Source organism: Patiria miniata, unplaced genomic scaffold, assembly GCF_015706575.1.
Source record: "Patiria miniata isolate m_02_andy unplaced genomic scaffold, ASM1570657v1 HiC_scaffold_16, whole genome shotgun sequence".
Taxonomy (NCBI): domain Eukaryota; kingdom Metazoa; phylum Echinodermata; class Asteroidea; order Valvatida; family Asterinidae; genus Patiria; species Patiria miniata.
The window spans coordinates 2,292,278-2,315,990 of NW_024037054.1; the positions used below are offsets into that span (position 1 = coordinate 2,292,278).

Genomic DNA, 23,713 nt, shown 5'->3' on the forward strand with positions numbered 1-23,713 from the left:
TGAGCATCTTTACTTGCCAGGAGGCTGTGCATGATTGTGGTACAGTACATCAGCATTTCAGGAGTTGCAGAGTGAACGTCAAGTCTGCTGTCGCCATGGGACGACTGATACTCCCTGGGGTTTTGCTCTGTGTGTTACTCCATATCAGCACACCAGCTACCACAGGTACTTGTCATTTGTGTAAAGGAATATTGAAGTTTTGTTCTTTTGTAAATCTTTTGTAAACTTGTGTTACATTTGGAGGGGTCTTCCTCCAACCTCTGTGCTTTTATTCTATAATATCAAGCATCTAGGGTGGATTTTCTCACAGAAGATCCCTTGAAATTAACTTTAAAAAACAACAAACAACAACACCAGATTTCTGTTGGTTTGGCAATAAGTTTGTTATTGGTAACTCACGTTACAAGAAAAGGACATGGCTAAAAATTTAAACGCCCATGTCATATGAAAGTTTTCTCATACTGTGCACTTTTGGAAAAATTTTTTTAGTGCCAAGACATTGGGATGTAAGTCATTTGCTACCATTTCAAGTATTACAAAAATAATCAATCAAAAAATCTTGAGAGGGTTATATTTTGGTAACTCATGTTATGGTGACTCACGTTACAATTTGTTCGCCCATCTTTAGTACAAATTAAGACATATATGAAGCTACTAATCAAAATAAAACAATACCCTCTTTTCACATAAAATGTGTTGCTGTGATGTCACTTTAGGAACACACTCTTCAGATTTAGGATTTTTCTCTTCAAACTGTAAACCCCAAATTCTGCCTGTGGAAAACATGTGCGCAAAAAGTTTTCTAATTGTCTTACTGTCATATACTCAGACAACAATGAACCACTGAAAGCAGAAAGACAACCACAGCAAACCCCTAAAATTCTGGTGACATTTTGTGCTGAAGCAAATGTGAAACTGAAGTTTCTGCTTTCACTGAGGCATCACAGCTTTGCCATGAATATGGAAATTTGCATAAGCATAAAAACCAACAAGGCACCAAAACACTCTTAAAATGACAATATGAAGATCGTAAATAAAGTTAAATGGATTACAAAGGTAGATTTCAAAGATCTGCATTTAAAATTCCATTCATAAATACCTCGGACAGTTTAGCTATTCCTATTGGTCGAGAGCCCTTCACGTGGCCGGTCTTAAACGGATGATAAAGACATGGCTAGCTGGTCTTAAACACTTTTCCAGTGTCACAATAAAATGTGGACTCCTAAAAATCCGGTGCCTCTTACCGTTTTATTGGTTGAACGTTCACAATCCTCACGTAGGCATGCACAACACTACCAGCGAGTCAGAATTTTATAGTTCTAAATTCAACACGCAACGCCCCAGGTGCGTTTTGCGCGACATCGCGCAGAACATGCTACGCGCGCGTCAATCTCCATAAAAGGGTTGTTTACATCTTACTCGCCAGCTGAACACTCCATTATTTTGCTAGAGGGATGTTTCAAAAAGCATGAAGTGAACTTGTTGAACAAAATCAGGATTTTTTGAACGAATTATTTGATTTTTTTTACCAAAAAGGTATTTATGAATGGGAATAAATAGGTTTTGGTCGGTATTTATCACTCTGTTTAAGACCGCTTAGAGTCGGGTAATTACCCGAGCCGGAGGCAAGGGTAATTATCAGCACCCAGACTCTAAGCGGTCTTAAACAGAGTGATAAAAACCTCTCGGGCACAGATTTATTCCCTTATTATATGTGCATTTTAATATGAGAATTCCTCCTGATCAACCTTGACATTTCAAGCTTTAAAGGGCCATGCAGTGTAATTGTTTAAAATGCAATCCTTGAAAATGCACCTTTGTGTGCACCATTTAACCTTTTTTCAATTTTCTTTTGCCATTTTCAAGGGTATGTTGGTGCCTTTTTGGTTTTATGCTACTGAAATTTCCATATTCATGAGCAGAAGTGTGACATCATTTCAGGCAGAAACCTCAGTATTACAGCTATTAAAGGGAATATACAACATTTGCAAACATCGAAAAATAAAACTACCAAGTTTTTACGAAATACCTTACTAGGATGTTGGTAAATGACAGTCTAAAGCATCCTGTAAAATTATGGCACCTGGTGTGAAGTCATTTTCAAGAAAATGGTATTTTTGTATGCATTTCGGCCGACCACCGTTGGAAAAACCTAACTATTTTTCAACTGCTGCTCCAACTTTACACTTTTTCCAGTCCAAATTTTGTTTGCTATTGGTTACATGTTCATGAACGGGTGCAGGCCAGCTAGACTGGTTCCCTTACCTTACAATTTTCCGGCATCTATAAATTGATCCATTTTATCTTTAGTGGAGTCAAGGAACCAGACTACTTGAACATTTTTGTTTTTTTAATTTTTTTTCAGCATTTTCGAACACAAAACTTCAAACATGTCAGTGCAACAATATTTGATCTATTATACTAACCCCTCAAATAGTTCATTTCTGAAAATTACAGCAAAAGCCAATGATGTACATTCCCTTTAAGCTCAGCACCAAAAGTTGCCAGAATATTGGATATTTTGCTGTTGTAAATTTTCTTTTCTTGTTGTTAATTGTGTCAGTACATGGCAGTAAGCCAGTGAGCAAACTTTTCTCAATTTTTTTCAATGTATTTTGTTTATTAGTTGTATACGGTCGATGTGTACAAAGACAAAGGGTGTTTCACTGATACTTTTTGTACATCATGTGGTCACGTGTTTATAAGTAAAAATAAAATAAAATAAAATTTAAAAAAAAACCAGAATTCATCGGCTTGCTCATTGTATCTGAAGATAGACAATCCCAGAATAAATCTGATTTGATATTTTAGCATATTCCTGTCTGGTGTAATGCTACTATTTTACGGTTATTTCACAATTCTTTGATCTTTGACCTAGAATTATCTGTAATCCTTAGGCGGTCCTGATCAAGTCTGATAAATTGCCAACCTCATCTGATTACTTTTGTTTTTGTGCAACTATAGTTACTGAATCATGCTAATCCATGATATCATTTGTTAAATGATATTTAATTTGAGATAATATTTAATCCTCACATGACTGTGCCAAAAGCGCTTGGTAATTCTTGCCTATAATCTGTTAAGGTTTGTTACTAATTTTCTTCTAATTATATCCAAGTTATAGGAAATGTTCAAATGATTTTGAATTTTATGTAAAGCTAATCTTTAAAGTGTCAGTAATGTGTAAATTGTTGGCATGCACGTAGTCTACGTACAAGATTATGCCACAAATGGCATCTCCTACTGTCAGACAGTGGCCAGTCTTGTTTCATAACCCCTTCCCCCCCCTCAAATGAAAATTGTCTCTTGGGCTTCTGATAAATACTAAATTACCTACAGTATATGATGAACAAACTGCTAGAAATGTTAATATTTTGACTCGCAAACTGTTACAGGCTGCTGATGAGTTATACAGGGTGAGTGCAAAAAAACATATACATACATCCCTGTTTCGTTTTGGTGAAAGAACACTTAACTTTTTTGGTGATCGATCCGTGGATTCTGTGGACAGAACTTTAAAACAGTGTTTGTGTTTAAAATTCTGCAACTTGAAAAGTACATGAGTGTGTTGAATGATTCTTGTACTAAAAGAAAGCTTATTAATTGGGCTTTTATATCTTAGATTATGAAAGTGCTACATGCAGAATTTCGTTAAAAAATATTGTCCTGACCATTGGATTTCCTTTTTTTGACTCGCCCTGTATACTTTGATTTCAGTGACAATTATTTTCAAATTTGTTTCAGTAAAGTTTTGTTACTTTGAAAATATATTCTGTAGGAAGTTTAGTAACAAATTGCATGTTAACAATCTCAATGATCCCTCCATGAAACTGCCCCAACATTCATGTATATCCACTTAGTCAAAATACATGAGACAGTTTACCCATTCTCACTGTAAATAGGAATTCACTGGCTGTTCAGACACCGGCCTGTTTAAAAACGGTCGCAAGATGCTGCACTATGCACGCCCCACGTGCACGCAGTACCCGTTGCATGCGCCTACTATATACAACCGTGTGCTTGAGAACCACTGATATGACCTCCATATAAGGAGAATGAGATGTTAAACAAAGAGAATGACATAATGGGGAACTGCTAACATTAAACTGGATAGCTCAGTTGGTAGAGCACTGGTATGGTATTCTGGAGGTTACAGGTTCAAACCTAGTCTGAGTATCACCCGTTGTCCAACGGAGCCCTCTCTGTCTCCGGTCCAATGTCTGATATATCTCAGCATGCAATGTATGCGACCCCTTGCACCAGCCAATGGGATTCAACATGACGTTATTTCATTCCGAAATCGGGACTAAGCTATTGAGTGGTCAGTTTGGATGCTATGAGTTTTTGCAATACTACGGGTATAGAGATCTAATGAAACCCGACACTGGCTTTCAAAACGGGTTACAGAAGACCCGATAGAAGGCGCTCGCTGAATGGTCAGAATCTTAAGTCAAAATGCAGTTTTGTTTGCATAATTAATTGCCGAATTTGCTTGCATATTATAGACCTTGCTGTGCAGGGCGATATTCCATAGACTAGTTCAAACCCCACTCCTGACAATTTCCTAGTTTAACTTTCTACTTATTGCACTTAGTCAGTTTCTGTTTATGATTTATTTGGACTTTTTGTTACTGTTTGTAGCATGCTACGTACCAGTGGATTTGTCTGGTCCATCGGGCAATGCATCTTCTCTTGAGCACCCTGATCCCTATCCTTGGGACTATGACTGCCAACTCTTCACCATTACTGTCGACGATGATAAGATCATCCGTCTGATGTTTGACAGCTTTGATCTCGGGGATGATGATGTTCTTATGATCAGTGAGCCCAACAAGGTTGATCCTTTGGTGAGTTTTCTCTCCCTCTCTTGGATTTACATGACACTTAAGTTGCAATGTACGCAATTTACATGTATTTAGTATTTTAGATTGTTCGCAGATGAGGGGGATCGGAGTATGGCCTAGTAGTTAGGATTCGTGACTCATGATCAGAGGGCCACCGGTTCGAATCCAGCCACTTGCCATATGTTGTTTCCATGAGAAAGACACTTCACCCCTAGGAGTATAAATGGATACTGGCATTAGCTGGGGAGTAGCCTGCGATGGACTAGCATTGTAACTAGGGGAATAGAAATAATCTGAAGTTGGTTCATGCCAGGGAAACTGGAGATAAACGCCAGCCTGTGGGCCATATTGGCTCCTGTATGACAGACTTTACTTGTTATTAATGGTGCAATTTTGTGCAAAATGTAGTTTTTGATTAATTTTTCTGATGATATTTTTAAAGGAATTATTAGCCAAAGTTGTCAACAATTCGAGCACATATGTGTTTGAAGCAATGTTTCAAAAGTAACATTTTCAAGGTATTATTGTGTTTATCTTTATCATTTTGTGTTTTGCTGACCCCTAAACGGCGCATTTGAAACAAAATACTCCTGTATACTCTTGGTGGCATGGGTGGCTTGTGTGTAAAGCGCTCGCCTCTCACCAAGGTGACCATGGTTCGAATCCTGGCCGCGGATCGCATGTGAGTAGAGTTGTGCGTTGGTTCTCTCCTGTGCCACGAGGGTTTTTCTCCGGGCCCTCCGGTTTTCCTCCCTCCGGAAAAATCAAACACTTTCGATCTCAGGCTGTGCTCCGCGGTCATATATGGGTCGATGTGGCCGGCAGCCATAGGCGCCTTCACGTGCCAGCGGCCCAACCACGTTGTAGCCGCGTCCTTCGCAATTCAGCATACCAGCTGCGAGTAAGGATGATTAGCCTCCCAAATTATTATTATTATCTAAGAGCATGAAGGGCCACTGCCTGGACACACAACTCAACTCAGTTAGACACTACTCAACCAAACTCTTATATTTGAACCCAACCAAATCCTATTAACCCATTTCAACCCATTTCCAACTTAACCCAGCCACTAACCTGGCCCAACCCGGCCCAACCAACCACAAACGAGCCCAGCCTAAACAAATCCAGCCCAAACCAACCAAAAGCCTCATGCAGCTAGGTATCTATCAACACTATTCCACTAGTACATTTTTATTATTTCAATTTTTTAGGAATTGCTTTTTTATATTTGATCTGCATGACGTCATTTTCTTTTATGTTCCTTCTTCAGATTTTACGAGCAGGGAGGCTTCCCAAAAACTACTACAGTTCTGGAAACACAGTGCAGCTCAATTTCACATCGGAGAGCTACAATGCAGACAACCGTACAGGCTTTCTTGCTTACTACACAGAGTCAGATAGGGGTACGAACTTCCTTTAGTTCCCTAGTTTTTAGTCTTCATTTTTAAGTAGTTGTGGTCTTAGACTGGTAGTTTTTGTGAGAGTTCATCTACTATCCGTACATTAATAGAGATGGTACTACAGGGTATGTGGCAATTCTGGATGGCAGGTTTCAAAGAATTATCCTTCATTTTTTTTTTTACCCAGGACATTTATTCTCAATTTTTTGTTTGTTTATCATACTTAATTACACACATTGCTAATAGTTGTGTGTGTTATTTCTGGTCTAGTTATTCCAGAGCTGAAGCAACTTGTCCAGTCCTACAACCTCATTCCTGGCAAACCTACTGTGATTCGATCCCTGGATTACCCACAATCCTACCGTGACTTGGTGTTGTATTTCTTCACCTTCACATCGACCCCCAACACCAGGATCTGGGCTGAGATCATGGATCTGGACACGGAGGAAGGACTTGACTTCATCGAGATGGGCAACGGGGTCAATGCCAGCCAGCGATTTGAGACCAGGTTGGCACGGGTGTCTGGTAGACGAGGCAGGTATCAGCCAGTGGTATCGGAGAGCAATGAGATGTGGTTGCTGTTTGAGAGCGACTATTCAGTTACTGGACGTGGATTCTCTGTCATGCTGTATGAGACGTCAATGGGTAAGCACAGTTACTTGAAAAAAATCCACATTTTATGCTTAATAGATAAACTTGATAATTTTTATGGACATTTTCAATTCAAAATGGTACATTTTGGCATGAAGTAGGAAGCTATTTAAGAATTGTTAATTATATCAAATGCCTGGTATTTTAAAGAAAAAAATTATTTAAAAATTAATTTGAGGACCTGCTGCCACATTTGTATCTAAACTCTCATTTTTTGATGGAAATATTTGCCGGCAATTTAACTGTTGGGGATTAAGTTACACTCCTAAAATTATTTGTAAAAAAAAATGTCTTGTAAATTTTTTTAATATGAATTGAAAATGTTTCACTATAATTTGTAAATGCCATTACAAATTGAAAAATACTGTGCAAAGTCTTGTGAGGTTTGGAGTTTCCTTGTTTTTTTCCTAAATTCTCAGTTGCATGCCTGAATATAGGCAGTTATTAATTCAGTATCTACATAGGAATCTGCGATTTCACCATAAATTCAATTAAAAAATGGAGAGTGTGGTTTGTTTTTGAATCCGGCTGCTGGCCATATGTGTGTCCTTGGGCAAGCCACTTCACCCTCACTTGCCTCTCTCCACCCAGGAGTATAAAATAATGGCATTCTGAAGCTGTCTTCAGGCATTAACAGGGGAGTAACCTGCGATGGACTGGCATCCCATCGGGGGGGGGGGGGGGTTACAGAAATATCTACAGTCGTTTCATACCTAGGATCGAAACCAGAGGTAAATGCTGGTCTGATAAGCTATGTTGGCTTGTCACAGACTTTACTACTTACTTCAATAAAAAAAAGGCTGTTTTCGATTATGTTAATTTCTTTGATTAAAAAATTTAACAAGTAAAAAGAGAAATGGAAATATTTGAAGACATTGAAATGAATACAAAGTTGTTTCAAATTAAAAAGAAGAAGTTGCTGTGATGAATAGCATAGTATATCTTCTGTCTTGTTTCTTTCAGGTCTTCCAGATGCGAAAAATGAGACTGCTATGCCTGCTAATGTTACATGTGGGGAAAATATCACCATTCCAGAGTCAGGTCAGTAGTGTTTGAATACTTCAGCAACCAAAATATCTTGTTGGTTAAGGGTTTTGGATTGTGATATATGAGACAGGGATTGCTCATGCCAAGGATGACAAAATATGGAAGGAAAAGCTTCATGTAGTTAAATCGGAAATCTTGACCCAATATCAAATTGAATTGATACTACAAACACGAATGATCATTGGCGCTCATCCAGTGTTGATCTAAATGTGTGTCCCAGTAGCATGGACACTGGTTTGGTTTAAAATTTGTGTCCTTCAAAGCCTAATTTTCACTGAACAAAATTGCAGGGTTTAATGTGGGGTAATCCCAGAGCGAATAACACATTTAAAGTAATTGTCAATCTTGGCCCCCCTCCCCAAATTGCTCAAAATGAAGTTACAAATAAAATTCAGCATTGTTTTATTTGCAGGTTCCACATCTGTATCACTGTCCAACTACGACAATGACTTGCTGTGCATATGGAAAGTATCTGGTGTTGCCGGTTTGAGAATTAGAATGACACCAGATAACTTCAGTCTGGAATATGGGTATGTTGGTTTAGGCCTGTTATACATTAAAGATCTATTTTTTCCTCCAAATTTTCAACTTGTATGTTTTGTTTTAAAGCTAGAGTCCATCATTTGCAGCCATCTGAAAAGTAACTGGCGTAATTATTGTTGAAAAACAAACTTGGTTGAAAAATAGTAAGGGAATTAAACTCCCTGTGAAATTATTCTTTCTGGGAAGCTGTCATTTTGAAGTAATCAATGAAAGAAGGCATTTCCAACGGTGATTCTTAAGAAGCACCGTAGGAAAATTTAAATTAGTAGTTTGTTTTGTTATTCAGCGCAGCGCGCACAAGTATTGGAACGACGCATACGTGCGCGCTGTTGTTGTAATTTGTCGGATCAGTGCGCGACGTCGCGTATAGCTGCAATTTAAAACATTTCAAAACATGATTCAGTAACTGTTGATTTGAAATTGAGATCTTAGAATGCTGTTTTTTTTCGGAATTGTACAGCTGAAGCTTAGCTGAAACTTCATCAGGTTAGTTGCTCAGTATCCTTCATTAGATTTTGAACTCTTTTGTTGCTTCAAACGAACAAAATGCACAAATTACAAATGATGAACTGTAGCTTTAACAAAAAAACCTACTTTAATCCAATTTTGGGCATCTGCAACACTATGTCTTAGGTCTGTTGAATTCATGTGTGTTTCATTGTAGGTGAAATAGGTCTTAATTAAAAAACAAAATCTTTTTAGCAAACTGTTGAAGTTATCAAGCAAATTAAGGTGTGGCCATGACTAAAGGGCTGAGTACATTTGTGCCTGTCTGAAGAGTTATTTCAGATTTCTGTGAGACACCATCTTGTGGCTGTAGACATCTAAAATCCTGAGACATCACGCAAGACACTGCTATTTTATTTGCAAAATTGTTTTATGTGTTCTTAGTGTTGACCCTTGCTGACTTGAAAAGTCTAGTGATTTGAAACATGAAAAAAAACAAGGATGCATTTTTGCAAATTGCTAAGCCGTTGCTGTACAATTGTTCCAATTTCGGTCACAAAATGTTGAGGTGTTAAGTGCCTCAAACGGTTCTTTTTTATTTAATCTTGTACTTTTTTTCCTTGTGTATGTCCAAACAGTTTTGATGTTCTAGAGATTGGCAGTGGATCTGATCCCATGGATCAATCCTCCCGTTTCATCTCGCTGACTGGAGATAATCTCAGCGGTCCCATGATGCTGGAATCTGACGCAGTATGGCTCAGATTCCGCAGTGATGCCACGACCTCAGATCAAGGATTCAGTATTACATTTGATCAGCCCACCACAAATGGTAGGTGATGTTGTGGACCTGTGGCAGATTTTCAAAACTTTACGCCATAACGTAACTCCACTTTGGCACATGTTATCATGTAAGTTTAGGCAATAGCTCATGATGTCACAACGCACAGCAACTTTCAACACACAGCAACTTGGGGAGTCAGGTTGGCTTAGCATTTCTTTCCTTGCCTTCCACCGCTGTTACCCGGGTTCAGTTGCTGCCTGGGATAATCTGTGGATTGGGTTTTCAGTCCCTACCTGATTCCATGTGTTTTCCCCAGAATTTTCTTCTGGGTTTTTCCTCCCACCTCTAAAACTGTAATTTCTTTTCATTGTCTTCTCTACATGTTTCTTCAGGCTTGTGAGCTACAGTGCCTAGGGCACTTTTGAGGAGTCCTTGTTTAGATTGCCAGAAATAATTAATATTCATAAATACCTCAGACAGTTTAGCCATTCCTATTGGTCGAGAGCCCGTCACGTGGCCGGTCTTAAACGGATGATAAAGACATGGCTAGCTGGTCTTAAACACTTTTCCAGTGTCACATAAAATGTGGACTCCCATAAAATCCGGTGCCTTTTACCATTTTATTGGTTGAACGTTCACAGTCCTCACGTAGGCATGTGCAACACTACCAGTGAGTCAGAATTTTATAGTTCTAAATTCAAAACGCAAAGCCCAGGTGTGTTCTGCACGACATCGCACAGAACGTGCCACGCGCGTGTCAATCTCCATAAAAGGGTTGTTTACATCTTAATCGCCAGCTGAACACTCCATTATTTAGCTAGAGGGATGTTTCAAAAAGCATGAAGTGCACTTGTTGAACAAAATCGGGATTTTTGACCAAAATGTTGGATTTTTTTGACCGAAAAGGTGTTTATGAATGGGAATAAATATGTGCTCGGTCGGTATTAATCACTCTGTTTAAGACCGCTTGGAGTCTGGGTGCTAATAATTACCGTCGCCTCTGGCTCGGGTAATTATCAGCACCCAGACTCTAAGTGGTCTTAAACAGAGTGATTAAAACCTCTCGATCACACATTTATTCCGTAAATAATAATAATAATCAATGATGTCACATACGAATAGCTTGTCAGTTAAAACGATTGGGGATTTTACCTAGTTTGTACCCATCCTTCCTGAGCAGTGGGGGTCAATTTTCTCTTTTTTTCTTAAATGCAAATTCTGGTATGTTTTTTTTCGTCTTGCAGATTGCGGAGGAGAATTCTACATTAACGACACCAACCCAAGCATCACTGTAGCAGTTGACGGCACAGACTTACCATCGTCGCAATGCCAGTGGGTCATTCATGGTAGACCTGGCCGCTTCATCAGTGGCAACACCATCAATTTCAACACAGGTTTGTTGATAATTAAAAAAAAAAAAAAATCACAAGAGGATTCTTGAATCCATAATGAAGACATGTGCTCAATGTTGATATATGATAAATGTTCCTTGTTGAAATTTTTATTGGTAAACTGACAAAATTGTCAAAGATAGACCCATACTTCTTTAGTTTTGCAAAGATTGTAAGTTAATCCTTAAAACTTTGTCAAATCAAAAACTTAAGAGATGTCAGATATTGCCAAATGTTGATATATGATAAATGTTCCTTGTTGAAATTTTTATTGGTAAACTGACAAAATTGTCAAAGATAGACACATACTTCTTTAGTTTTGCAAAGTTTGTAAGTCAATCCTTAAGACTTTGTCAAATCAAAAACTTAAGAGATGTCAGATATTGCCAAAAAGCTATGTGTAGCCTAAACCTTAGATAGAATGCTTTCACTACTCAACACTCCTCTAAGATTGGTTCCAAACCAACCAGGCCAACTTAATGTATCAAAAAATCCATTCATTAGACTCTGGAGTAGTTTCACACGACTTTAAAAGTCGATCTTTTATGTGAAGTCATTCCCTGTTATTTCAGAATCGACAAATGTTCAGAATAGTTGCCACAATCTGCGTGTTGTTTCTTCTGCCAGCTGTAGATTTATGTTGGGAATAAAAAAGAAAACAAATTTATGTTAGAGGCATAATTATGTTATAGGCCAAACATTTTTAGGACAACAGAAGAATCAGTATATCTTCTTCAGGAAGTTTGGAAACTTTGAAGACGTGTAAGGAAACCTAGCAGAATGTTTGCATTTTTGAGGAAAGTATTCAAAAATCTGTGGCATTTTAAATTCACTGCCAATTTAAGTTCTGTCAAAACCAACTTGCAAACAAGTAGGGATATTGAACAATTATTTTTTTTTGTGGGGGGGGGGGTGCTTGATCCCCAAATTTCTCCTCCAGAACCCCTTAAGTTCTCCGCTACAAGCAGGCATTAGACAGTTTTTTGTTTTGTTTTAAAGAGAACATTTTTCAGGCTTCAAAAATGTTGGTTTAGCATTTGTGTTCTTGACTCACCAAGCATGGGTCTCTCCTTACATACAATCTTGCAGAGGATGTGTATGACGTAGTAGAGATCGGCACTGGGGATAATCCAGCTGATCCTAAGACAAGAATTAAGATGATTGCAGGAAGTATGGAAGAAGGGATGTTCTACACAACTTCCGACACTGTGTGGGTCACTTTCACCGTCAATGGCGGCCAGGCTGGGCAAGGCTTCAACATGTCATTCACTGATGGTAAGGATTGAGGGACATACTTACTATGGACTCTTTAAAAAAAAAGAAACCCAAATGGTGCCCCCAGTTTTTTGAAGAAGTTCTGCATGTAGCGTTTTCCACATCTAGAATTTGAGAGCCCAATTGATAAGCTTTCTTTTAGTGAAAGAATCATTCTTATCGCTCATGTACTTTTCCAGTTGTGGAATTTCGAACACAAACACTGTTTTTTAACGGATCACATTTAAAGTACGTGATATTTCAGTAAAAATGAAACATGTCGTATCTTGAAAATGATATCAGAATAATGCTATAAGTCTCCGGGTAGCCAAATAGAAGGCAGGGCAAGACTTTAAACTCTTGACATTGTAAACCATGATGTTATAACATTGGAAGCAGCAGGTTTTTACATAAATGTTATAAGTGCCAGTTATCATGGTTATGATAGTGTTCTGATGTGTTTTTTGGTATATGAATAGTTTTCGTTTTGCTGTAATATCACTAACCTTTACTGTGATCGGTGGACAAGCTTAAAAAAAGTTTTTGTGTTGAAAATTCCCTAACTGGAAAAGTACATGAGCGATTTGAATGATTCTTTCACTAAAAGAAAGCTTATGAATTGGGCTTTTATATCCTAGATTTGGAAAGCGCTACACGCAGAACTTCTTTAAAAAATAGGTTTGCACCATTTGGGTTTCCTTTCTTTTTACTCACCCTGTATATTCGAGGAAGCCCCCGTCAATGATAAAAGCATTGTGCAAGGTATCCGGTTCGTTAGTGTGACGTCATTTCAATTTAACCATGCGTACTTCACTAGGTGTAGCATAGCATGAATGGAACCGGAAGTGTTTATCCAATGGGCGCTAGTTATCAGTGGTGCGTGCGCGTGTATGTATGACGTTTTTACTAACAAACCGGATTGTGCAAAGCATCTGCCCGGTATAGGATCATCTAAACAAAAGCTAGCATAATGCTTTCACCATTGGAGGGGGCCTCGATGAGTGTTCCGTGATTGCGTGCTGGAACGGTCAATAGGCAATGTGAATGTCCCTATATATCATAACAATTCTTTGATCCAGTTGGATATAATTGTGCATTTTGCATATTATCTTCAAACAAACTTGAATCCTCGATCCTGATTGGTCGAGCTATTGCAACGACAGTTTGGTATCCCATATACCACGGTCCATACACGCACATGTAACAGAATTACTGTTGAAAAGTTTGTGTACGGCATGCTCCTTCCATCTTTACTGTGCGTAAAGTTTGCTTGAAGGTAAAGTCGTCATCCCACGCGTGTTTGTGGAACACGGAAAATGTAGTGCCTTTGTAATCCATCTTCGGCTGTGTGGCGTATGGGACACAGATGCACTACAATAGACCATTATCATGTTGCGGCCATCGATTTTTTTCCCATTTAAATCAATGTAACTAAAGCGAGGCAGGATGGAAATATAGTCTGGTTCTTTTTTGCACAAAAAACATCATTCAGTACTTACATGGGATACATAGAACATGACTGAAATGGTGGCAACATGATAAAGATCTATTTCGGTGTTCCACTTGCGCTTTTATACTCGCGCATTTTCAGCCATAAGAATGCATTTAGATATGAGTCACTGCCTGGCACATTACTCAAGACAAATGTTGCCAAGCATGGGAACAATGGACAACATGTAAGGGTGACATGGGTGGCTTGTACGTAAAGCGCTCGCCTCTCACCAAGGTGACCATGGTTCGAATCCTGGCCGCGGATCACATGTGAGTAGAGTTGTGCGTTGGTTCTCTCCTGTGTCACGAGGGTTTTTCTCTGGGCCCTCCGGTTTTCCTCCCTCCGGAAAATTCAAACACTTTCGATCTCGGGCTGTGCTCCGTGGTCATATATGGGTCGATGTGGCCGGCAGCTATAGGCGCCTTCACGTGCCAGCGGCACGACCACGTTGTAGCCGCGTCCTTTGCAATTCAGCATACCAGCTGCGAGTAAGGATGATTAGCCTCCCAAATTATTATTGTTATTATTGTTATATAAGCTGTCATGGAGTGCTGTTAATCACGTTGATTTATCCCCAACCCCATGTTCTCAGATGCCTGTGGAATCACCACCCTATTGGACAGACAGGGAACCATCCAATCCCCTGGTTACCCTGTCAGTTACCCTAGCGACGCCGACTGCCAGTGGATCATCCAAGTCCGTGGGGGTTATAACATCAAACTGACCGTTACTGACCTGAGCACAGAGTATGGCCATGATAAGCTGCTTATTGGTGGTGTGGAGCCCCAGGATTCTGGGTGGTCACCGTATTATGTAAGCATTTTTTTTTTAGAAAAGATGGGGAATAATCCCTAGGCCGCATTTAAAATATCTAGTACCTTCGCCAAGGAAGTTAAGTTTTCACCAGCATTGGTTTGTGTGTTGGTTGGTTAGTGTGTTGGTTGGTTAGTGAGTTTATCTGTGAACAGGATAGCTCAAAAAAGTTGTGGACAGATTTTCATGAAATTATTTGTAGGGTGGTCCTTGGTACAAGTACGAATCGATGAGATTTTGGAAGTGATCGGGATCTGCGTGTGGATACAGGATTTTTCAAAGGACTTCACCCATATGCATGTAAAACTTTCACCAGATCGCTCTGTGCACAGGTTTGTGTGTGTGGCACTGACCCAGGGACCCTGTATGCCTTGTAACCCACCTAATCTAACCACACAGGTCAATGGACTTGACCATTTGTATACAGTGGGGGAGTGGAAAAGTAGACCAACACAGGCATATACATACAAAATGTTTGAGTTTAAATGTGCACTAAAATATGGAAGTCCAATGGATATGCAAGGCTGTATGGGTGTACTAACAATATGGCGGGGAATTGTTCAGCCTTGGCGGAGGTGTGCGCTCTCTGAGTGCTTTCTAGTTTTTGTTAATTATTTAGACAAAAGTCCCTTGTCTCATTTCCAGTGGGGTTCCTTGGCAGTAGATGAGGAACGATATTACAGAAATTTGGGGAACAACTAAATAATTATTTTGGTATATTTGTGTGGAGCTAGAGAAATATGTAAGAGGACAATATTTTTATTATTATTATTATTATTATTTATATCTGGTAATGAAAAAAAGATTCCTCAAATGGGCCCCAGGCACTGTAGCTCGCAAGCCTGAAGAAATTAGAGAGAAGAAATCACAGTTGTAGAGGTGGGAGGAAAACCCCAGATGAATATTTTGGGGAAAACCCACGGAATCAGGCAGGGACTGAAAATGAAAACCCATCCACATGTTGGCCCAGGCGGGATTCAAACACAGCACAGCTCACAACAGTGGAAGGTGAGGAAAGTACCGCTACGCCAACCTGACTCCCTTATGTTTGGATGTCAACATGCTCTTCGTTTAATTTCATCAGAGGGTAATTGGAGTACAATATGAAGAAACCATAACGAGGACAATGAGAAGTTCTAACTATACACACTTGCACATAAAATATTCAAGAGAATGAAAGATTTTTTTTAATGATTTTGTAGTCTGTGGTTTGAATGGTATATTGTTTCGATTGTAGGAGCTGACTGGTGAGATGGAATCTGCTCAAGTGATGAGCCAGTACAACGGCTTGTCCCTGCGACTCATCAGTGATGGATCTATGCAGTATGGGGGATTCTCTGCCACCTATGAAGAAACATGTAAGTCTTGTGTCTGGTTTACACAATGGGCTGGATTTAGCCCATTCATTGGTATTGCAGGGTGATCCTATATGATAGCACTGCCCGGCTGTCTTCAGCAGTCTACTATCAGTCTGAATTAGTCACTAGTGACAGTTAGTAATTCAGTCAGTCAGTCAGTGAGATAGATGCAAAGAGGGCACTAGGTTGGTTCTCTGGGACCAGCAAAAATAAAGAATTAAAAAAGTATGTACAATAAAAAATAAACAATAAAATCAAAATTTAAGTGGACTAGTGCAGGGTTTGAACCTTGAACCTCCGGACTGCCCTTCCGGTGCTCTACAAACTGAGCTCTCATATGGTCACTACTTATTTACATACATTTACATACATCTGCACTGAGATGGGCTCATGACTAGCGCCATGTCTGAAATCAATCACTCGTGAGTCATTCTGAACGACTCAGACAGTCGATCTTTCGCCATCTAGAATGTCTAGTCGCTGCTAATTGTGTCAGACATCAGATTTTTCATGCACTTAATTCAAATCTTGTCGTAAATTTGGTTCGGCTCTACTCTGGAACGCTCAAGTGTCTTTTTTTTCATACACCACTTTGATAGTTTCCTGCCCCGAGGGATATGTACTGGGCAACAATGGCAGTGCCTGCTACAAGTTTGTATTGTCCCCATCTACTTGGGAGGAAGCACGAGATGAATGCCTCAATGTTGCCGATGGCGACTTGCTTGTTATCAACGACCAGGCAGAGTTTGAGTACATCCAAGAGATGGCCACCAACATCACTGGTGACTGGTGGGTAGGTGAGTGGAAAGTAGAAAAATTGTAGGCCTTGTCCGTAGTGTTATTGAAATGATTGTTTCTGGCCAAGTGACCAAGAGGGTAGTTTCATTTTATGCATGTAGGACTTTTTTTTAAGGAGTTAAGATAGGTCCTTGGCTACACAAGGCAAGGGTGCCTAGCCACTCTGGAAATCAGGGAAAACCTTACAAAAGAGGTTCCATTTTTCCAGTCAGGGAAAACTGAGGGAATTTGACATTGACCCAGAAGGGAATGGTTTATGCTGGTTTGGCATATGTGCGTCTCTGTTGCATACGGTGAGGAAAGGATGGCTAAAAGGGGAGAAGGGAGGCCATCCCTTGTCAACAAGTTGCCCATGTATTAATTATCAGTATCTTAGATGCTTTGCTGCAACCACCTCTTGACTTCCAAGCAACCTCGTTAAAGTGAATATATTTCTCATGGAGTTTGGGGGATTTCGTAGGGAAATATCAGGGGAAGCTCACAGACTTTTATTTTCAAGAAGTGCTGGAACTCTGTAAGCATGGCCATCTGGGGTAGCAGTATCACATGAAATACTGTCAAAATGCATGGTTGATAAAACGTTTGTGGCATACCTGTCTGTCAATTTGTAGGGCCTAATTTCATGGAACCGCTTAGCAAAATTATGTGTCAAGTAAATGTCAGTTGAGATCCTGACACAAACAATACATATAATGCAGTTTTGGCTTGTAACCTGTTTTTGCTCGGCAATTATTTCTGTGCTTAGCAAGTTTCTATTTTCTGACCTTAATCTCAGGATGGTATGATCTAGCCATTGAAGGGCAGTGGAGCTGGGTCGACTGCCAGGCTAGCACTAGCTGGGCCAATAGCAGGTGGGCCAATAGTTCCTCTGGAGATGCTGCTATGGAAGAAGACTGCGGGATGTTGCTAGGAGACTCGGGTCTCCTTGACGACAGGAACTGCAGCATCCCTATGAAGTTTGTGTGCGAGACCACCAAGAAAGGTATTTCACACGTTTTTTTCTGCAGAGAGAAACTAGCCTATGTAATAAATACTTTGTGTTGTTACATATTTCTAAATCCCAAAACAGCTGACTCAAACAGAATCCAGCAGGATGTTTCTGTTGTATTTTCTTGAATACAGCGGAGAAAGGAGACCTTATATTAAATCTAGCTTGTTGGATGACATGTACATTGATACATGTATCCTTTAGGAATCTTCACTTGTAGGTTTTGAGTGGAATAAGCAGACTGTATTTTGCTGTTGGATAGTGATATATAGAAATATAGGCAGGCTTGAATTATGGTGATTGAGTCTTTGTACGTTTGCGTCAAGGTATCTATATAAAAACCTTTTCTGTCAAAATCTATAAAAAGTCCAAAAAGTTGAAAATCTTCAAATGATTTTGTTCTCGTGGTACATGTGCTCAGCATCTCCTTATATGGCGATCATATCAGTGGTTCTCCAGCAACTGTTTGTAACTGGCGCGCGTGTCGCATACTGCGTGTATGTTCCGCAGAGCGCAGGATCTTAAGTTGTGACTGGTTTAAAAGATCATTAAGACCACCCATGTGAATGGCTCTCAACCAATAGGAATGGGTAAACTGTCTCAGGTATTTATGAATGGTGGTTTAAACCTAAACTACCCATGTGACAGGCTCTCTGCCAATCAGAACGGTTAAACTGTCCCAGTCACTTTTTAAATATGTGTTTTGTACCTCTGTAATTATAGCAATGGTTTTATCCGATTTATAGCACCTTGGGGTTGCATAAGGCATTATGTATTTGTTATTTTGTATCATTAATTGTTCAGACTATACTGATGCATCTCCAAGTCTCATCCGTGGTCGAGCAACCTCCAGCTCCAGTATTCTACTGTCCTGGCGTGTGTCGTCCATCATCTGTGATCTCCGTGGATATCAGATCCGTTACAACACCACTGCAGCCATGGATCAGTTCAACTACATCGACGTCATGGATCCACAGGCAAGCTCAGTTGAAGTGACTGGTCTGATGCCCCAAACCACCTATCTCTTTGAGTTTGTGTTTGACACATTCTCCGATGGTTTGTCCTCCTACCGAACCGCAAAGTCAATTTTTGCCTCAACAGAAGGTATGTGTGTCTGTGAAATAAAAGTCATTTGACCCTTTAATTGATTACTGCACTAAAAACTGCCTAGAAAGAATGTTACATCCTGACGCCACTTGTTTCATCACATATCATCTCAATGAAGGTCAGTCATTGTAAAAATGTTGAAAAGACATGAATCTGGGACTGAGAAACATTTGTAATTTTGTTAGAAAATACTTTGAAAATGTTCTTGACTCTCCATAGACTTGGTACACAACTGCTGAAGTGGCGTCTGGATACTACATTCTTTCCAACTGTGCTTAATACTCATTGCGGTGCCCAAAACTGCCTAAGCACTATATGGTTTTATATATTCTTCAGGGAATAAACACAATGTTATACAAATAATGAATGTTTGTGGGTCCAATGGTAAGATTGATTTCATGAGGTGACAGATGAAATGTTCCATTCCACGAGGCGAAGCCGAGTGGAATGGAACATTTCATCTGTCACCGAATGAAATTATTCTTTCCATTGCACGAACGTGAAACATATATTATTTGTTTTATATAACACCTGAAAAAATCCTTGTCATCTGATTGGTTGACTTTTAATAGCCAATTTATTCAGGTTAAAAACTGTTTAAAAGTTCGACAAGTTCATCATATTTATATTAATTCAAACTGTTTGGCAGGTTGAGAACAAGCATATTAAATTTATCTCTATTTAAAACAGCGCCACCACCAGCAGCAGCGACACCGTGCAATGGAAGTTCTATTCAGCGTGCAATAGAACTTCCATTGCACTGTGCGCTGTGCGCCACGCACGCGCCGTGCGTTGGTACAAATAATTCAATGACATGTGATCAACGATCCACCAATCAGATGACGGGGATTTATTCAGGTGTTGTATAAAATACAATGTAGTACAGGTGCTACTTGGTTAAGTCATTGTATATGTTGAAATCCTATAGAATTCTTTGTCTTGAACTGTCTGTGCATGTTATTTCATTAAAGCACCAAAACAAATTGCCTGGTCTTCATGTTTTTTTTTCAAAACTTTATCAGACGAATGTTGTCCACTGTTGGAGTGTTGGTATTTGAGGGTGGAAATTGCAGTGTCTTTTCAGTATGATGTGAGGGATTCTTTAAATATTGATGTCATTGACAATTCTAGTGACAATGAGTAACATAGGGGACCTCCATTGCATTAATGGCATTTACGAGTTGACTTTGGTCAAGCCAAAAACAAAACAGTATAACCATTTGCCAAGTTAAACACATGTTAGTTTTTGCATCTTCACTTTGGAGCTTCACTAGAGGGGTCAGGGTGTCACACACCCCATTGTTCATGTTGTCCACCCCCACCCCCTTTGCTATTCAATTTTTCCCGCCGGCCAGCTGACCGGGAAAACATTCCTGGCAACGTTCCACCACGAAGTGGTCTGTCAGCAAATTCACTGTCACCCCCCCCCCATTCAAATTGGTCTGGCGAAGCCCATGTCTCAACACAACATACACAAAATTATCCACCTTATCGAATCAAACTTCTGGTGATACATATTACTAATGACTTATTCCCTGTTAACTTTGTTCTAACACATAAATATCCAATAAATATTTTCTTCATATATCATTATCCATGATTTTGCCCATGGTCTTTTATCAAACTAAGCATCTAATATACTTTCTGGAAAGAATGTTACATTTTGACGATACTTTTTTTCATCATATATCATCTCAATGAAGGTCAGTCATTGCAAAAATGTTGAAAAGACATGAATCTGGGACTGAGAAACAGTTAGAAAATACTTTGAAAATGTTATAGACTCTCCATAGACTTTGTACACAACCGTTGAAGTGGTGTTTGGATACTACCCTCTTCCTATATGCTCTAAACAGAAAGCCCATGCCCCGAGGGCTTTGAGCCTGGTTATGCTGACAACTGTTACAAGTTTGTCAAGAAGTTGGTGACGTATGAGGATGCGAGAGCTGACTGCCAGCGGACTCCAGGGGGCGATCTTGTCATCATCAACGACGTTTCAGAGCAGCAATACATTCAGAATAGAAGTGTGGATGGTGATTGGTGGATAGGTGAGTAGGTTTTGAATAATCGACAAAAAAAAAGACTGATTTTGGCAACCGATGTTAGAAGCCTTTATAGAGGTGGAAGCATGCTGCATGCATTATTAAAGACAAGGCACTGTGCGCATTGTGGTAGCCCTGTTAGTCGAAGGTGCCCGGAGTGCATACATATTACCTGAGCGCAACTCACGTGAGCCTGGTACCACCTCAGAAAATGGCTGTTGCCAAATTAGTCTAGACAAAGATATTTTCTTCCACCGTTCGCATTGTTAATAAGTGGAACAAATCCCTGTACAAAGGATTATGTGTATGAGTTATAGACCTAGTGCTTTAACCACGCACTAAGAAAAAAATAAAGTGAAACATTTTCTTCATTCACATCTGGGTTTTTGACACATTCTTTAAGTTGGAAACTTCTGTCCTGAAAGTAAAGTGCTTAAAACATTACATTGGTCAAGGGCCAACAAAATTCTAAGAAAACTAGAATTGTGTCTGTTTTGAAACAGAACATAGGCTTTTACAGATGTTTTGGATTCATTTTCTGTATGTGTCATCTGATATTATCGTATTAACTTTAGAATGATCTGTTATTCTGTTGTTACAATATGTTACAAAAAACATGAAAATTTCACTTAAAACTCAAATGTTAATGTCATCATGTTGACATCACAATTTCCATTTATATTAAACACATCCCCGTCTATGAACATTCCAAGTGTCAACCCAATCGTGCCTGCAGTTCTGTAGATTAAGGCCTTCATCAATGCACCTTTAGTGTACTGTAACTGGACACCTGATGATATCATCAAGACGTCACTTCAATGTTCATCAATAACACTTCTCTGTCTATGTACACACAATGTATGAACTCAATCGCCCCTGTGGTTCTGTAGACATTGGCTTTGAAAAATGCCCCTTTATAAATGTAAAATAACTTGACACCTGATGACGCCATCATGACGTCGTCACAATTTCCATCAATTTGACATCCCCGTCTATTAATTTTCCAAGTGTCAACCCAATCGCACCTATAGTTCTAGATATATTGTCATATAGGGCGTTTTGACAATCCAAGTATCAACCCAAATATGCTCCAGTGCAAAATTCATTCAATGGACCCTTTAACTTGTTTCTTGACCAGGTTTGAATGACCGCGCTGTGGAGGGGCGTTTCCGTTGGCCAGACTGCAGCCCACTGACCATCTGGCAATCCAGACAGTGGGCTCCTGACCAACCCAACGACCTGACCGGCAGTCAGGATTGTGGTCAGCTGTTGGAGACTGGACAATGGAACGACTGGCAATGTGACCGACCAATGCAGTACATCTGTGAAATTATTACCAAAAGTAAGTTTCCAGGTGCATGTTTGAAATAATGAACACATTTTGTAATTGTTTTGAAATATTCAAAGTTAGCCTTGGCTTATATATTTTGTTTGCAAGATCTTATCCGGATAAATGTATGTCTACTAGAGCTTAATACACTGGGGCTTTTCTAGACCAAACATGGTGGGAAAAAGGCTTCAAATTGAAATAATCCATTTTGACATATTCCCTTACCGAACATGACTGCTGTCCAATAGCAGTCCGATAGCAGTCCGATAGCAGTCCGCATAGCATGCGAATGCTATAAATGAATGCTATCTCCAATAGCATTCTCATATAGCATTCATTGAGGTATAGCAGTCCGATAGCAGTCCGATAGCAGTCCGATAGCATGTCAGGAAGCCGAATTATTTAAATGAGCTATAGCATGCGCATGCTTTTGCGAATGCTTTCATAGCATGCAACTGGAATGCTATGTGAATGCTATGTGAATGCTATATGTGAATGCTATGTGAATGCTATGTGAATGCTATTTTGCATGCTATGATGAATGCTATGTGAATGCTATCACGACTGCTATCGTGACAAGGACAGGGCCGGGCATCCTACAATTACAAAGTACATTTTCAATGTCACAATACACCCAAAAAAACTCCTGTGTTAAAGCTTTATTTAATAATTTTATGCACTGAACCATTTTTAACAACACATTTTGAAATGTAAAAGACCTATGATGTGGACTGCGATCAAAATATATAAAGTTACAAATTTGTTCTTTAAGACTTTATCAGCCTCATTCTTTGGTGCACGTACAAACATCGAAACACTTTGTCTAACATTGTCTTGCTTATAAAAGCAATGGCCAGAAATTTGATGCAACTATTTCTGCTTAATTTGAATTATCTTTGAAGCAACCACTAGTCACTTTTATATTTGGCATCACAATTTAAAAACAATTACATGCATTTGTGCTTCATTCAAAATATAGCTGATTCAAAAATTCAATCATGGAGGAAAGAATATGTTTAAGACTTCACATCTCAACACCATGAACACCAGCATGCTCAATACCAAAATAAAATTGTCTTCATCAAGCCAAAAATTGAATACCATCACAGCCTAGTACATGTAGTACAAAACTGTATACTTACCAAATACAAGCTGTTTTGTGAGTGTGTTGCACGTGTATGGAGGCCTCCAAACTGTTGCTTTGAAGTTGTCAATACCAAAGACTTTAGTCCATTCAGTCAATCATCCAGTGTACATGTATTTTGTCATGTACAGGTTGAGTGCATGCATGTGAACATGAAATTATGTCCACAAGCATTCATGCCATAAGCTAATGTCCATGATTTCTACAATTTCTTGCAAGACTATGTGCAGCCTACTGCACTCTGCACTGACAATATTCAACTGACTGCAGTTTTCAAATTTCC

At 39.4% G+C, this 23,713-nt stretch overlaps 1 protein-coding gene across 1 annotated transcript in view; it reads left to right on the forward strand.

Annotated features, from left to right (window-relative positions):
• Positions 1-23,713, forward strand: part of LOC119722655 — a 69,681-nt gene continuing 45,968 nt past the window's right edge. The window contains exons 1-16 of the mRNA XM_038192886.1: positions 1-165; positions 4,642-4,847; positions 6,115-6,247; positions 6,515-6,889; positions 7,859-7,936; positions 8,355-8,472; positions 9,571-9,761; positions 10,958-11,107; positions 12,194-12,379; positions 14,443-14,663; positions 15,901-16,021; positions 16,621-16,818; positions 17,595-17,801; positions 18,612-18,911; positions 20,771-20,962; positions 22,095-22,298. Of these exons, the coding sequence (XP_038048814.1) occupies positions 96-165; positions 4,642-4,847; positions 6,115-6,247; positions 6,515-6,889; positions 7,859-7,936; positions 8,355-8,472; positions 9,571-9,761; positions 10,958-11,107; positions 12,194-12,379; positions 14,443-14,663; positions 15,901-16,021; positions 16,621-16,818; positions 17,595-17,801; positions 18,612-18,911; positions 20,771-20,962; positions 22,095-22,298 (2,950 nt within the window). The 5' untranslated portion in view covers positions 1-95. The remainder of the gene's footprint in view (positions 166-4,641; positions 4,848-6,114; positions 6,248-6,514; positions 6,890-7,858; positions 7,937-8,354; positions 8,473-9,570; positions 9,762-10,957; positions 11,108-12,193; positions 12,380-14,442; positions 14,664-15,900; positions 16,022-16,620; positions 16,819-17,594; positions 17,802-18,611; positions 18,912-20,770; positions 20,963-22,094; positions 22,299-23,713) is intronic.